This window comes from Lutra lutra, chromosome X (genome assembly GCF_902655055.1).
Source record: "Lutra lutra chromosome X, mLutLut1.2, whole genome shotgun sequence".
Classification (NCBI taxonomy): Eukaryota; Metazoa; Chordata; class Mammalia; order Carnivora; family Mustelidae; genus Lutra; species Lutra lutra.
In genome coordinates this window covers 98,695,597-98,710,366 of record NC_062296.1, presented here as the reverse complement: position 1 = coordinate 98,710,366, position 14,770 = coordinate 98,695,597, and the positions used below count along the sequence as shown (strand labels likewise).

Here is a 14,770-nt window from a genome sequence, read left to right as displayed (position 1 = left end):
ACCTTGTGTTGAACAACACAGATTTGTGTTCTCCTACCCTGGACTTTCACGTTGCCGACGTGTGACATAGTTTCTTTTCTTTTCTTTCTTTCTTTCTTTTTAAGATTTTAACTCTTTAAAAGAAGATTAAAAAAATTTTTTTTTTTTAGCTAAAAAAAAGATTTTAAATCTTGAAAAAAAAAGGAGCCTGATGGGGGCTGTGGGAGGGGGAACCCTGGATCCTATGACCCCGAGATCGTGACATCAGCGGAAATCCACAGTCTGAGGCTTGACGAAAGGAGCCACCCAGGCGCCCCCAGAATTATGGCCTATTTGGGGCATCAGAAACACATGCCTTAGGCAGCATCTGCCGTAACTTGGGGTTTAATACGTTGTGAGGCCTGGTGTGTAATGAACGTCGTTATGGGATTACACGCAGGCCCCGTACTAGTCAAGAGCTATTGTTCCATATTCATGTACAATGTATCTCCTGTGGCTCCTTAAACGTTCCGTAATTTGAGATTAACGACCTGAAAACAGGACAGGCAGAACTGGTAAAGATTTTACGTATCTTGAGATTAATGGGTAAAGATAAAGATTAGGAGACAGAGGTAAAGACGGAGGCCGTCCCGCACTGTGCGTTGTGTTTGTAACCGTCCACCTGGCACGTCGGTCGTAGGTACGAGTGACCTGTGGTAAGTGAGTGACTTACAGACCAACGCGGTGGCCGTGCGCTCTGCGACGCGCGGTCCCGACAGCGATCCGACGTGCGCGCAGGGTCTGCACCTGCCCGGCTTCCGGCCGGTGAGCGCGTGCGCGCGCCGCAGGTGAGGCCCGCGGTTAGAGCCGCTCGCAGGTGGCGCCTGGGGGCGGGGCGGACTCGCGCACGCTCAGTGCAAAGCCCGAGCCCGTCCGCCACCCCCAACCCCCGCGCCGCGCGGAGGCCTCCCGGAAGTCCCGCCTAGGGGCGGAGCCAGAGCCGGCAGACGAAACAGGGAGCTGCCGCGCGGCCGCTTCCGCGGGCCCAGGCGCCGGAAGCGGAAATGCGTCACAGGGGCGGGCGGCGGCGGCGGCGGGTGGCGTCGGGGGCGCCTGCGGCGGACAGTGGCGGCGCCGGGCGGAGAGGCCGCGGCTGCCGGGGTCGTCGGGGGACAGCGGTGAGCTCAGGCCTGGGCGGCGGCGGCCGGGGGCGCAGGCGGAGCCCCGCGCCGGTGAGCGAGTCCCCGGGACCACGCCTTTCCGCGAGCCGGGCCGGGGCCGCGGGGGCCGCAGGGGCTGCGGGGATGGTTGGGGGGGCCCGGGGGGCTGCGGGGGTCCCGGGGCTCTGGGGGGCCGCTAAGGGTCGGGGGCTGAGGGCCGGGAGCACCGGAGGTTCTGGGGGGCTGGGGGCTCCGGGGGACTGCAGGGGGCCGAGGTCTGCGAGGGTCACGGGCTCCGGGGGGCTGCGACGCGCCGGGGTCTGACGACAGGAGGTTCTGGGGGGGCCGAGATCTGCGGGGGTCGGGGGCTCGGGGGGCTGCAGGGGCTGTGAGGGGCCGGGGTCTGACGACAGGAGGTTCTGGGGAGCCGAGGTCTGCGGGGGTCGGGTGCTCGGGGGGCTGCGGGGGGCTGGGGTCTGCGAGGGTCGGGGGCTCCGGGGTCTGCGGGGGCTGTGAGGGGTTGGGGTCTGACGACAGGAGGTTCTGGGGAGCCGAGGTCTGCGGGGGTCGGGGGCTCGGGGGGCTGCGGGGAGCTGGGGTCTGTGAGGGTCGGGGGCTCCGGGGTCTGCGGGGGCTGTGAGGGGCTGGGGTCTGACAGGAGGTTCTGGGGAGCCGAGGTCTGCGGGGGTCGGGGCCTCGGGGGGCTGCGGGGGGCTGGGGTCTGCGAGGGTCGGGGGCTCCGGGGTCTGCGGGGGCTGTGAGGGGCTGGGGTCTGACGACAGGAGGTTCTGGGGAGCCGAGGTCTGCGGGGGTCGGGTGCTCGGGGGGCTGCGGGGAGCTGGGGTCTGTGAGGGTCGGGGGCTCCGGGGTCTGCGGGGGCTGTGAGGGGCTGGGGTCTGACAGGAGGTTCTGGGGAGCCGAGGTCTGCGGGGGTCGGGGCCTCGGGGGGCTGCGGGGGTCTGGGGTCTGCGAGGGTCGGGGGCTCCGGGGTCTGCGGGGGCTGTGAGGGGCTGGGGTCTGACGACAGGAGGTTCTGGGGAGCCGAGGTCTGCGGGGGTCGGGGGCTCGGGGGGCCCCGGGGGGCTGGGGTCTGCGAGGGTCGGGGGCTCCGGGGTCTGCGGGGGCTGTGAGGGGCTGGGGTCTGACGACAGGAGGTTCTGGGGAGCCGAGGCCTGCGGGGGTCGGGGGCTAGGGGGGCTGCAGGGGGCTGGGGTCTGCGAGGGTCACGGGCTCCGAGGCCTGCGGGGGTCGGGGGCTCGGGGGGCTGCGGGGGGCTGGGGTCTGCGAGGGTCACGGGCTCCGGGGTCTGCGGGGGCTGTGAGGGGCTGGGGTCTGACGACAGGAGGTTCTGGGGAGCCGAGGTCTGCGGGGGTCGGGGGCTCGGGGGGCTGCGGGGAGCTGGGGTCTGTGAGGGTCGGGGGCTCCGGGGTCTGCGGGGGCTGTGAGGGGCTGGGGTCTGACAGGAGGTTCTGGGGAGCCGAGGTCTGCGGGGGTCGGGGGCTTGGGGGGCTGCAGGGGCTGTGAGGGGCCGGGGTCTGACGACAGGAGGTTCTGGGGAGCCGAGGTCTGCGGGGGTCGGGGGCTCGGGGGGCTGCAGGGGGCTGGGGTCTGCGAGGGTCACGGGCTCCGGGGTCTGTGGGGGCTGTGAGGGGCTGGGGTCTGACGATAGGAGGTTCTGGGAAGCTGAGTTCTGCGAGGGTCGGGGGCTCGGGGGTCTGTGGGGGCTGTGAGAGGCCGGGGTGTCTGACGACTGGGAATTCTGGGGAGCCTGGGGCACGTGAGGGCTGGGGATGCCAGCGGCCGGGGTGGGCGGGGGCGGGGGTGGGGGGGTTGGCGCCTGCAGTGTCTCTGCGGCCAGCGGCCAGGGACGGGGCTCCAGGGAGCGGGGGTCCAGGAGGGCCAGTGTTTTGTGAGGGCCGGGATCCCCGGGCTTGCCGGGCCTGCTGCCTGCGGGGTCTTTGGAACCAGTGGTCTGGGATGGGGGCTTGGACACAGGGGCAGGCAGGGGAGTTGGGGTGTGGGAGGGTGGGGGATGGGTGGGAGGGCTGGGGTCTGCTAGGGGTGGGGGTCTCAGGGGGTGGGGCATGGGGGTGCTGGGGGCTCTGGGAGCTGGTGCTTGTGAGGTTTCTGGGACTGGTGACCCCGGTTAGGAGGCTGGAATGTGGGGGGCTCCTGTGGGCTCAGGTCCCTGAGGATGGTGGGCTGCAAGGGGAGGGGCTTGGAGTGTCCAAGGGTCAGGTTCTGCGGGGGGCTGGGGACCGCAGGGATCCTGGGGGTGGAAGCAGAGGCCTTCCCGGGCGGAGGGATCTGGGGGCTCCTGGTGGCACAGAGGACCCTAGAGACCCCGGGCGGTCCTGGGGGCTGCCGCGGGTCATAAAGGGTAAACGGGTGGGGGACTGCGGTTGTCCCTGGGGCTGGGGGAAGCTGAGGGTGCCGGGGGGCTGTGGAGAGTCCTGACCAGTCGAGGCCAGTCTCTGGGCCCAGGGGCAGCTGGAGGGGCTGCAGGTCATCGGGCTGCAGGGTTGATGAAGGGGGCCTGGACTAGGGGTAGCTGTCACCATGGGGACCACGCTGGGAGGAGGTCTTGGGTCACAAGTAGGCCCAGAGTCCCTCAGTTCCCTAGACTGGGCTGGGGGGATCTCCTGCCCTGCAGAAGCCCTTTGTCGGGAGGCCCCCCACCCCCTAGACCCAGCCAGGTGTGTCTTCTGCCCTGTAGCACTCTCCGGTCTGGAAACCCCTCACCCGCATACCCAGGCAGGTGCCCCTTCTGCCCTGCACCAGCCCCTGTGTGCGGAGCTGCCCTGGGCTGAGCCTCCGGCCTTGAGGGAAGCTCCCTGCGGGGGGCGGGGGCGGCGGCGGCAGGGGGCGGGGGCGGCAGCCGCCCGTGTTGTTTGGGTTCCTGCTGGAGCTGGGCTTTCCGGAAGTGGCACTGGTCGGACCCGTAGGAGGGTGCTGCCAAGGAGGAGGACGGGGAGGGCAGGACGCGGGCAGGAGGGGGACGGGTGCACTCGGGAGCCCGCAGGCTGCACGGGCCCTTCTCCGCTTGTCATTTACGGCAGACGCGGAGGGTACATGAGCCGCGGTCGAGCTCTTGAAGCGGACACTGGCCAGGAGCTTCCTGTTTCCTTAGGGCCGCTGCCTGCGCAGACCGTCCCGGCGTCTGCAGCTGAGTTCCTTCCTGTCCGAGTCCTCCAGTCCGCGGCCTCTCCCTCCGCAGGGAGTGGGAGCTGCCGGCTGCGCTCCCTCCGCGGCCTTGGGAGGGCTGCTGCCGCGCGGGGGGACCCAAGGCTCGTCCTGGGAGTTTTCTCCAGCTCGGGTTTCTTTTCTCTCTGATTAAAAAAAAACAAACCAAACCCACAGCCGCACAGAACACGGGGTCGGGAGATGGTGGCGTCCGTGCGCTCGAGCCCCGCTCCTGGGCTGAGGCGGGCAGGCACCCCGTCTCCCAGGCCCGCTGCCCTGACCGCCCGTGTTGGTGTTCTAGGCCCAAGGTCCCGGCTATGGCCGCGGCTACGATCGTGCACGACACGTCTGAGGCGGTGGAGCTGTGCCCCCCGTACGGCCTGTACCTGAAGCCCATCACGAAGATGACCATCAGCGTGGCGCTGCCGCAGCTGAAGCAGCCGGGCAAGTCCATCTCCAACTGGGAGGTGATGGAGCGGCTGAAGGGCATGGTGCACAGCCACCAGTTCTCCACGCTGCGCATCTCCAAGAGCACCATGGACTTCATCCGCTTCGAGGGCGAGGTGGAGAACAAGAGCCTGGTCAAGTCCTTCCTGGCCTGCCTGGACGGCAAGACCATCAAGCTCAGCGGCTTCTCCGACATCCTCAAGGTGCGCGCCGCCGAGTTCAAGATCGACTTCCCCACGCGCCACGACTGGGACTCCTTCTTCCGCGACGCCAAGGACATGAACGAGACGCTGCCCGGGGAGCGGCCGGACACCATCCACCTCGAGGGCCTGCCCTGCAGGTGGTTCGCCCTCAAGGAGTCGGGCTCCGAGAAGCCCAGCGAGGAGGTGCTGGTCAAGGTGTTCGAGAAGTTCGGGGAGATCCGCAATGTGGACATCCCTATGCTGGACCCCTACCGGGAGGAGATGACCGGCCGCAACTTCCACACCTTCAGTTTCGGGGGACACTTGAACTTCGAGGCCTACGTGCAGTACCGCGAGTACGTGGGCTTCATCCAGGCCATGAGCGCCCTGCGCGGCATGAAGCTCATGTACAAGGGGGAGGACGGCAAGGCCGTGGCCTGCAACATCAAGGTGAGCCCCGCCCGGCGCCTGCCCTGGCCCAGGGCACCGTCTGCGGCGGGTCCCGCGGCGGGTTCGGGGACTGCGGGCCAGTGGGCAGCCCTCGTTCGCGCAGCAGAGGCCCCGCGGCGGCCGGCCTGGTGGCGTCGGTCCACGGGGACGATGGGGTCTTCCTTGCAGGAGGGGACACGTTCTCTTGGATAATGGGGACCTTCTTTCCAGACCGTCGGAGCAGGCAGTCGCCTCTATGTCGCCGCGTGGTCCCCCTGGGATTGTCCGGGGAGCTCCGTGTTGAGCTGCCAAGTGGCTGCGAGCGCTCCGACGCGTCCCAGGGGTCAGGACCCCATGTCTCGGGTGCCCCCGCCATTGAGTGCGGGGTCTCTGGAACGTGGGCGTCCCGTGCTGTCGGGCAGCGCTGGCTGCGGGTCTGAAGCGAACTCGCAGGTCAGTGTGCTCTGTGCTGTTTGCTCTCGAAGGTCTCCTTCGACTCCACCAAGCACCTGAGCGACGCGTCCATTAAGAAGCGGCAGCTGGAGAGGCAGAAGCTGCAGGAGCTGGAGCAGCAGAGGGAGGAGCAGAAGCGCCGCGAGAAGGAGGCGGAGGAGCGGCAGCGCGCCGAGGAGAGGTCGGTGTGCGCGCGCGTCTACGTGCGTCTCCGTGCCCTCTGAGTCCGCGTGTCTCCTTGCGCGCGTCTGCGTGCGTCTCCGTGCCCTCTGAGTCCGCGTGTCTCCGTGCGCGCGTCTACGTGCGTCTCCGTGCCATCTGAGTCCGCGTGTCTCCTTGCGCGCGTCTGTGTGCGTCTCCGTGCCATCTGAGTCCGCGTGTCTCCTTGCGCGCGTCTGCGTGCGTCTCCGTGCCCTCTGAGTCCGCGTGTCTCCTTGCGCGCGTCTGCGTGCGTCTCCGTGCCATCTGAGTCCGCGTGTCTCCTTGCGCGCGTCTGCGTGCGTCTCCGTGCCCTCTGAGTCCGCGTGTCTCCTTGCGCGCGTCTGCGTGCGTCTCCGTGCCATCTGAGTGCGCGTGTCTCCTTGCGCGCGTCTGCGTGCGTCTCCGTGCCCTCTGAGTCCGCGTGTCTCCTTGCGCGCGTCTGCGTGCGTCTCCGTGCCCTCTGAGTCCGCGTGTCTCCTTGCGCGCGTCTGCGTGCGTCTCCGTGCCCTCTGAGTCCGCGTGTCTCCTTGCGCGCGTCTGCGTGCGTCTCCGTGCCATCTGAGTCCGCGTGTCTCCTTGCGCGCGTCTGTGTGCATCTCCGTGCCATCTGAGTGCGCGCGTCTGTGTGCATCTCCGTGCCATCTGAGTCCGCGTGTCCGTCTGAGTGTGCGTCTCCGTGCGCGCGTTTCTGTGCGTGCATCTTCGTGCCATCTGCGTGCACGCGTCTCCGTGCGCGTGTCTCCGCGCCATCTGAGTCCACGTGTCTCTGAGCGCGTGTCTCCGTGTGCGTCTGAGTGCGCGTCTCCGTGCGCGCGTTTCTGTGTGTGCGTCTCCGTGCCATCTGAGTCCGCGTGTCTCCGTGCGTGCGTCTGTGTGCATCTCCGTGCACGCGTCTCCGTGCGCGTGTCTCCGTGCCATCTGAGTCCGCGTGTCTCTGAGCGCGCGTGTCCGTGTGCGTCTGAGTGCGCGTCTCCGTGGGCGCGTTTCTGTGTGTGCGTCTCCGTGCCATCTGAGTGCGTGCGTCTCCGTGCTCGCTTCTCCGTGCACGTCCGGGACGTGTGTTCTATGCACGCGCCGCTGGAGGCTTGGGTCGCGCCATCCCTGCACAGCGTCCCATGTCGGGGCCGCCGTGCACTTGGGGTGAAGCTCCGCTCGCGACGGGGACGGGACGCCTGGTCACCTCGGCCGCGTTCCAGGGGAAGCGATTTCCATGGCCAGGCTGTCGTCGCTGGGCTCTCCCGCCGCTCAGGCTTGGGGGGCGCGCCCGATCACTGTCGCTGCCCGTCCACGTTCCTGTGCTGTGGAAGGACGCTCAGCCGTGGCGCCCCCTCGTTGTGGGGCAGTTCTCCACGTTCCGCCACCCCTGCTGGTCTTCGCGCGTCTGTTCGCAGGTTTTGGTGTGTTTCCCACCAGCGGTTTGTGTTCCGTCTGCTGCCGGGTGTCCAGGCAGGACGCATCTGATGGGGCTGCGTTCCCCGTTAGCGGTCTTGGGGTTTGCGTGTGCGTGGAGGGCAGTCCGCCTTCCCCTGCGGCCAGGGGCGCCTTCACTCGGACCGGGATGCAGAGGCGACTCTGGACTGAGATTTCGCTCTCGAGTCCAGTTGTGGGGCCGTGGGTGCACACCACGTGCGTTACTCTTGCCCTGGCTCCGTGTCATTTGCCAGGGAGAGGCGCCTTGCTGGCCATGCAGAACGTGTGGCATCGCGTGTGGGGCGTGGCTGGGACTGGAGACTCAGCCCCAGAGTGCGGCCAACGCCTGGGGCTCGTCGTGTAGATGCTGCACCTGGGGCGGTGGTGGGGGTCTTACCCTGAGCCCCCGTTCCTGTGTCCGTGGGCTCGTGCGGTGGAGCGAGAAAGGCCGAGGCGGGAGGCTCCGTCAGACCTCTGACATGTCGCAAGCAGCACGGCAGCCCAGGCCTTGTCCCCCCAAGCAAGGACTGTGACCCCCCACACCTGGGCCCCTCCCCACACCCTTTCAGGAGGTACGGGGGGTCTCACTAGAGGCACCGTGTCCTGGATCTTCATCCCTGGAAGAAGCAGGGACTTGGCCTCGGAGGACAGGCTGCTCTGTCTGGGCTGGAGGCGTGATGAGGACTGACGGTTCCGGATGGGGGTGGCTCTCGGGCCGCAGCCAGTGCCTCTGCTGAGCTCACCGAGTGCTCGTTAGAGATGAGGGCCGGGAGGGGAGGGGGCCAGGCCGGCCCTGCAGAGCCCGCTGCTACTGCTTGTCGTGGCCTTTTCTCGGCCTGAGTGTGCGGGCCAGCCTCGCGAAGCCTTGGTGCCCATCCAGCCTCGGTCACTGGCGCGTGTTCACTTGGCCGCTTGTGAGTCTCAGACGGGTGGAGCGTGACTGGTGGCTGTCCCGCTCTGGCAGGCGACCAGCCCCCGGCCTCCGGCTCCGCCTCTGCTCAGAGCAGGGCCCACCGGCAGGACGCCCCAGGCTGCTCGGACCCGCGGCCCTCGGGGCTGGTGGGGTCTGGACACTGGGCGGCTCTCTGTGCCCGCGGAGGCCCCCCACCTTGTCCTGCTGGCCAGTGAGAGCGCCCGGCCCCACGCTCGGCCGCGTACTTGCTGGGCCACCGAGGGGTTTGCATCCTCGTGCGTCCTGTCGGGTGCACGTTCTCCGCGGTGTGGCGTCACCTTGGCTGTGGGGCTGCTCTACAGGGTCTTGGCTGCCTCCTGGGCCCAGAGCTCTCCCCTCGTGCGTCCTGTCTCCTTAGGGCGGTTTTCAGCACTGTCTCATGTCTCGGTCATTTGACCCGTTTTGCGGCGGAGTGCGGTTGAGGTTGCCACGGAATCATACCCCTTGGTTTGCAGACTTCCCTGTTGGGGTCTCTGCAGGTCTTCTGTTGCCTCTCCATCCTCATTTTGGGGACCCCTCCCCCTGCCAGAAACAAAGGATCTAATCGGTGGCTCTGGGCGTGGGTTTGGTTTATAACAACCAGCTGTGTCCGGGTGGTTCCTCTTGGTGACATGACCGTTTCTGTACTGGAGAGCACGTTCTTAGGGACCCCCGGTCCAGGAGAGACACCGCTGGGCACGCTGTCCTCGGTTTCTGTCACTGTGGCTTTGTCTTTCCTGGAATGTCACACAGGCAGGATCCCAGGGTACATGGTTTTCTGCGTTTAGTCTTAGTCTTAGCAAACGCTTCCAGGACTGTCTGGGACTGTGCACACGTGCATCCTGCTGCTTCTGCGGCGCCCTACCGCCTGCTTGCCGAGCTCCAGCGATGGGCTCTGTGCCCCTGGAGCATGTGCCAGCTCTATGTGCCCGCTGAGCCCTTCGGTCCTGAGCCGAAGTCGCTGAGCCGATGGCGGTGTCCGAGCCGATGGCGGTGTCCGAGCTGATGGCCGTGTGCAGTGAGTCCGCAGCACGTGCCCCGCGGTGTACGATGGGCTGGCGTCCTGCGAGCGCTGGAACCTGTCCTGAGGGCCCTGTCCACCCCCTGCCCTTGCCCCGGGGATGGGCTTTGCCCTCACGTCCCCTCGTGTGCCGCCTCCCCTCTGTGTCAGGAGCTGTGTGTCGGGGCCCCAGGGGTCAGTCCTGCCTGGCTGGCCCCGCTGGCGCTGTGGCAGGAGGTTCCCAGGCCGTCGTGGGCCTCGGCAGCTCTTGGTGGGCCTCGTTCAAACCCAGAGTTTCTGTGTCCGACCCTCCCGTTGTTTCCTCCGTGGCGCAGGCTGGTCGGCAGGACCGTCCCTCGGAAGGTTCTGAAAACCCATGGTCTGCGTGCGTGTCCGCTTCTCCGGTTCCCCGGGTGGAGCGGAGCCTGAGTGGGGGATACGGGGTTAAAACGTCCGCGCGTGCTCGCGCTCGGACACGCCTGTCGTCCCCCGGCGTGCAGCCCCCACGTGGCCGGGTCCCGCGCGACCCCGGGGCTGCTCCCGGCTCACGGGAGCGGTCGGCGTGTTCCCGCAGGAAACAGAAGCAGCTGGAGGAGCTGGAGCGGGAGCGGAAGCGCGAGGAGAAGCTGCGCCGGCGGGAGCAGAAGCAGCGGGACCGCGAGCTGCGCCGCAGCCAGAAGAAGCTGGAGAAGCTGCAGGCGCAGGAGCAGAAGCAGCTGCAGGAGAAGATCCGGCTGGAAGAGCGCAAGCTGCTGCTGGCCCAGCGCAACCTGCAGTCCATCCGCCTCATCGCCGAGCTGCTCAGCAGGGCCAAGGTGCGGGCGCGCGGGCGGGCGGGGCGCGCCGGGCGGGCGGGCGGGCTTGTCGCGCAGCCTGGGAGCCGCCGCCTCTGCTGCGGGCTGCCCTCCGCGCCTCTGCTGCGGGTCGCCCTCAGCGGTCTCTGACCCGCGCCTGGCGTCACCGCCCCGTTCCCGCCGCCGGCTGCCGCCACGGGGTGACAATGAGCGTCAGTACAGTTGGGGACGCTGTCTCCTGGTGTCTGGGGCCTTCCTGCCTCGGTCCAGGTTCTAGAATGTTCTCGTCTGGCAGAGCTCGTAGAGCTTTGAATCCGTGTGACGTGCGTGCCCGTCTCTGGCACGGTCCCGAGAGTCCTTGGGGAGCAGGGGCAGAGGGTCCCTGTTTCCCTGTGGACCGAGGGAGCAGCCGAGTTCAGCAAGGGTCCCCCGGCCCCCGTGGCTCTCCTCCCCCTGCAGGTACTCTGCCTGAGGCCGGGGGGATGGCGGGCTTTCCTGCGACCCCGCGAGCCAGTGGCCCGGAGCGGCGGGAGGGTGTGGGTTGAGCCAGGCGATAGAGGGGCCCTTTGGCACCGTGGGGAGCTGAGGGCGCAGACGGAGCCTGGGTGGGCCACGTCCCTCCTCCGCAGCCATGGACCGCGCTTGTCTCTGCGGGTGCCCGATGGATGAGGGTCTCAGAGCTGAGCATCTCCTCGTTCCTCCTGCCTGCTCCGCTCCTTCTGGAGGCCTGGCCGGTGACTCCTGCGAGCCGGGGGCCGGGGCCACGCGGGGACCTCGCCCGGCGCTGCTTGTGCTCGGGCAGGCCTTGTGCGCCCGCGGAGTGGGGCGCGGGGCGACCCCGTAACCTGTTGTCTAATTACAGTTGTGATCAGTCCCCGGGAAGGAGACTGGCAGGCGCGCTGAGACGCGGCAGCTCAGCTCCTGTTTCATGGTGAATATTGAAGACGCGCACCCAGGCCGGGCCCCGCACCTCCCGCGGCGGCCCCGGCAGCGGCAGCGTGTGTCCGCCTCATCTCAGCTCCCCGTAGCTGGTGACCGCGTGCGACCTCCCGGCAGGCCCCATGCGCGCCTCGGAGAGGTCGGGCCCCACCCACAATGCCCGCCCCGGGGGCTGTGCCGCGTCGCTTCGCCACGGGGTTCCTTCTTGCTCGGACGCACGGCGGCCCGGGTGCGGTTGGGACCAGGCGGGCCGCACTCTGGCCGGAGCGTCCACCCGCATCCCCCAGGCCTCGGGGCCCTTGCAAACCCAGCGCCTCCTCGGAGCGCGGGGGGCGTCCAGAGGTCCACGTGCCGTCTTCCCCTTTGTGCCGTAGGCCGCGAAGCTGCAGGAGCAGGAGCGTAAGGACGCGTCGCTGCGGCTGCAGCAGCTGGAAGAGCGGCGGCGGCGGCAGGAGGCCGAGCTGCGGCGCGTGGAGGAGGAGAAGGAGCGCGCGCTGGGGCTGCAGCGCAAGGAGCGCGAGCTGCGGGAGCGGCTGTTGAGCATCCTGCTGAGCAAGAAGGCGGACGACCCCCGCGCGCGCGACGAGCTCGCGCTCTCCCACGCGCGGCTCCTGCAGCCCGTGCTGGACATCCTGCAGACCGTGTCGGCCGGCCGCGTGGGCGCCGCTGCCGTGCACCCGCTGGGGGGCCAGCCGCCCCCTGACACGCCGAAGGACACCCCGCCGCGGCCGGAGAGCGATGGCACGTCCAGGAACGCGACCGGGAGCGTCCCCGAGGAGGCCCCGTGCAAGGAAGGCCCCGATTCTCGCCTCGCCGCTGCGGGGGACGCTTCCCCGGACAAGAGGTGCCCCGGCGTGCTCGCCTGCATTCCCGACAACAACCAGCAGCCCAAGGGCCTGCCCGCCGCCTGGGACCAGACCGCGCCCAAAAAGGACATCCGTTCCGAGCAAGACAAGTGCAACCGGGAGCCCAGCGGGAGCCGAGGCCGGGCCAGCGGGGGCCGCGCGGAGGACGAGCGGCACAAGCGGGAGAGGAGCCGGCCGCGGCGGGCGGGCAGTCGGGAGGGCGGGAGGCGGCCGCGGAAGGAGCGGCGGCAGCACAAGGAGCGCTCACGCCAGGACGACAGCCCTCCCCGGCGGAGCGCCAGCCCCGCGCACAGCCGGTCCCGCAGGTCGCGCAGCAGGGAGCGGTCCAGCCGCCGCGAGAGGAGCCCAGACCGCAGGGGCGGCTCGGGCCGGAAGCGTAGCCGCCATCGCCGCAGCGAGCGAGACAGGTCGCGCTCAGGGTCCCCCAGCCGGCACCACAGCACCTGGAACAGGTAATGCATGGTGTCCCGTGCGGCCGCCGGCCGGAGATCCGGACCGTGGCGCTTCCCCGCTCTCCTTCCGCCTGGCCTCCACGCAGCACGGCGCCCAGGAACCAGCCACGCAGGAGGGCCACGCGTCCCACGTCTCCTTCGTCGACACCCGCTGGTCCTCTTTGAGCGCGCCGTCCGCAGTCGCTACCTTTAGTTTTCCCTCGAAACTGTCGTTGCGATAGCTTTAACGTCACCGGTCTGTGTCCAACAGGAGAGGCGCCCTGGCCGGCAGCGGTGACACGTGCGCGCAGGCCGAGCGGCCTTTTTGTCCCGTCCAGGGACGTCCCCGCGTGCATTGACTGCACGGGACGCACGTGCCCGTCGTCTGGGGACAGACTGTCAAGGACGGACAGCCGGGGTCCCACAGGGCCTGAAAATTTGAAAAAGCCGCGCCTTCGCGCTTTTGTTTCCTTTTCCTTTTGTAATTTTAAGTGATTGGGAAGTGCGGTTGGCGGGATGTCGGTAGAAGCCGGTGGTCTGGCGCGTGCGGCCCCACGTGGCACCGGGCAAGTCCTCGAGCTCAGCACGCGCCCGTGCTGCCTCTCCAGCCCCGGTGCGTGCGGGGCGGTCGGCTCGGTGTCCCTCCCCTTCGCTCCGGAAGCATCCGCGCTGCAAACTGGTCATTACGCATCAAGGAAGGTCGGTGCGGAGCTTTGGTTTCTAGTCGAGGTTAGCGTGTGTGGGTTTTTTAAGAAGCCGTTTTGCTAAATTATTTTTACTTGGAACATTTCAAACAGATTTAAGGCTTAAAAACTTGTTAAATTTTATAATCATTTGCTTCTCCAAGTGAAGCCCAAGAAATACTTAAAAATAGCTGTAATGTTTGCGTTAGGAAAGACGGTGTTTACTCCAGTTTGCATTTTTGTGGAATAAAATCTTTTTCCAATGAACTGACATTTTCTGTACTCATTTTTGTTTGTTTGAGCTCTTTGGGCTGTTACCGAACGGAGCCTAATTTGGCAGATTGGGAACTGATAGAAACACGGGCTTTATTGAGAACCGCTGACAGGCAACGACGCATTTCACAGCGCGGTTGTCCCTGTAAAATAACCCCGTGAAAAAGGAGAGTCCGGGGTCCTGCGAAGCGATCCGTTTGTTTGAGCTCAATTTTAGCAAGTTCACGAAAGCAGCGTTTTTAAAACCAAAGAGCCGGTTGTACACGTGAGTGCAGGTACGGGTGGTCCTTGTCTCACGTAGACTTGTAGCAGGTAGGGGCCGGCACTGCTGCGGGGATCCCACACCGGACCAGTGCCGCCCTCCGCTGTGTTTCACGGGCACGCAGATCTTGTCCGCGCACGGACGGCGGGTGCGGGCCTCCTGCCCCCCAGCTCAGTTCCGCGTCCCTGACCAGGATGGACACCGCAGACCCGCGTCTGTCTTTGTCTGGCGCGGCTTCCGTCTGGTCTGTTGCCTGCTGAGGCCAGGCTGCAAGGTGTCCTCAGATGCTCAGGGATTGGACGAGCTTCCCAGAATTCCTGTCGTGACCCCTGTAGCCCAGCTCTGAGCGTTCGCCCCGTCGGGAGCTCAGGACATTCTGCGACCAGGTGTTGGGAAGTCTCTGAGGTCGGGGGGGGGGGGGTAGGTCTCTGGGGCGTGGGGAGCTTCTGCCTGAGCTCAGGGAGGTGGGTTTCCGTGACCGATGTTCTCCAGGCTGGTCTGGACAGTGGGAACCAACGTGGTGTGTTCGGGGCTCAGGGAGTCAGGGTGGCCGGGGAGGTGTTAGTGTAGAAGAGATGAATGCATAGACCGGGTCACTTCCAACCCGGAAAGGACAGGTAGGAGGACTTTAGACTGGGCACGACGTGATAAAGGTTTGCAGAGAGCAAGGTTGGGGATGGAGCTTCTGGCAACCGGTGTCGACCTAGAACAAGCCGACACGTGGGGCCAGAGGTTACGGAGAGAGGGCAGGGGACGTGTAACCGGGCAGTGTGCCCTCCGGGGACCATGGGATGTATACATGTGACGGTGCAGGAATGGGAGATCACCAGGAAAGCTGGAGAATGCCAGCCCCAGACCTACAGGGTGGGGACGACCTACCGGGAATCTGGGTTTCGGTTACCCCCTCCCCTGCTCTTCATGGACGTCCGAGCCCTGAGCGCCAGGGAAGGTGGACGGGTCACCGTGCTGTCCAGGCTGTTCCGCCCTCACCGCCCGTGGGCCTGCTGCGTCTGTCGGTGACTGACCGTGGCTGCGCTGGCATCCCCGGAAGCGCTGGAGCACGTTGTCCTCGCCGTCCTGCCAGCGTCGGCCTTGTGTGATTCCGCTGGCTGTTCGCGGGCGCCGACGCGTTAAGGACGGTCCTGTCTTGGGAGGACGGACTTGAGTC

At 67.1% G+C, this 14,770-nt stretch overlaps 2 protein-coding genes across 3 annotated transcripts; one reads left to right on the top strand and one right to left on the bottom strand.

The window, feature by feature from the left end:
* Positions 1-819: 819 nt before the first annotated feature.
* On the bottom strand, positions 820-3,866 carry LOC125091555 (basic proline-rich protein-like). The gene is made up of 4 exons (XM_047715147.1): positions 3,861-3,866; positions 2,020-3,102; positions 1,032-1,963; positions 820-940 (listed from the first exon to the last, which is right to left on the bottom strand). Exons 1-4 carry the CDS (start codon positions 3,864-3,866, stop codon positions 820-822), a joined length of 2,142 nt encoding a protein of 713 aa, XP_047571103.1.
* AKAP17A (A-kinase anchoring protein 17A) lies at positions 1,026-13,338 on the top strand. 2 transcript variants are annotated; one of them, XM_047716107.1, is made up of 5 exons: positions 1,026-1,136; positions 4,603-5,380; positions 5,845-5,993; positions 9,929-10,169; positions 11,462-13,338. In XM_047716107.1, the coding sequence occupies exons 2-5, from the start codon at positions 4,619-4,621 to the stop codon at positions 12,407-12,409; spliced, it is 2,100 nt and encodes a 699-aa protein (XP_047572063.1). In that variant the 5' UTR covers positions 1,026-1,136; positions 4,603-4,618; the 3' UTR covers positions 12,410-13,338. The 2 variants fall into 2 exon arrangements, with proteins under 2 accessions (XP_047572063.1, XP_047572062.1); XM_047716106.1 differs by having other exon boundaries at positions 1,034-1,190.
* Positions 13,339-14,770: the final 1,432 nt, after the last annotated feature.

Coding starts and splice junctions, on each gene's coding strand:
- AKAP17A (XM_047716107.1), top strand. CDS start 4,619: ATGGCCGCGGCTACGATCGTGCACGACACGTCTGAGGCGGTGGAGCTG. Junction 5,381..5,844: donor CCGTGGCCTGCAACATCAAG/GTGAGCCCCGCC, acceptor TTGCTCTCGAAG/GTCTCCTTCGACTCCACCAA. Junction 5,994..9,928: donor CGGCAGCGCGCCGAGGAGAG/GTCGGTGTGCGC, acceptor GTGTTCCCGCAG/GAAACAGAAGCAGCTGGAGG.
- LOC125091555 (XM_047715147.1), bottom strand. Junction 1,964..2,019: donor TCGGCTCCCCAGAACCTCCT/GTCAGACCCCAG, acceptor CGACCCTCACAG/ACCCCAGCTCCCCGCAGCCC. Junction 941..1,031: donor CGCCGCCGCCGCCCGCCCCT/GTGACGCATTTC, acceptor CTCCGCCCCTAG/GCGGGACTTCCGGGAGGCCT.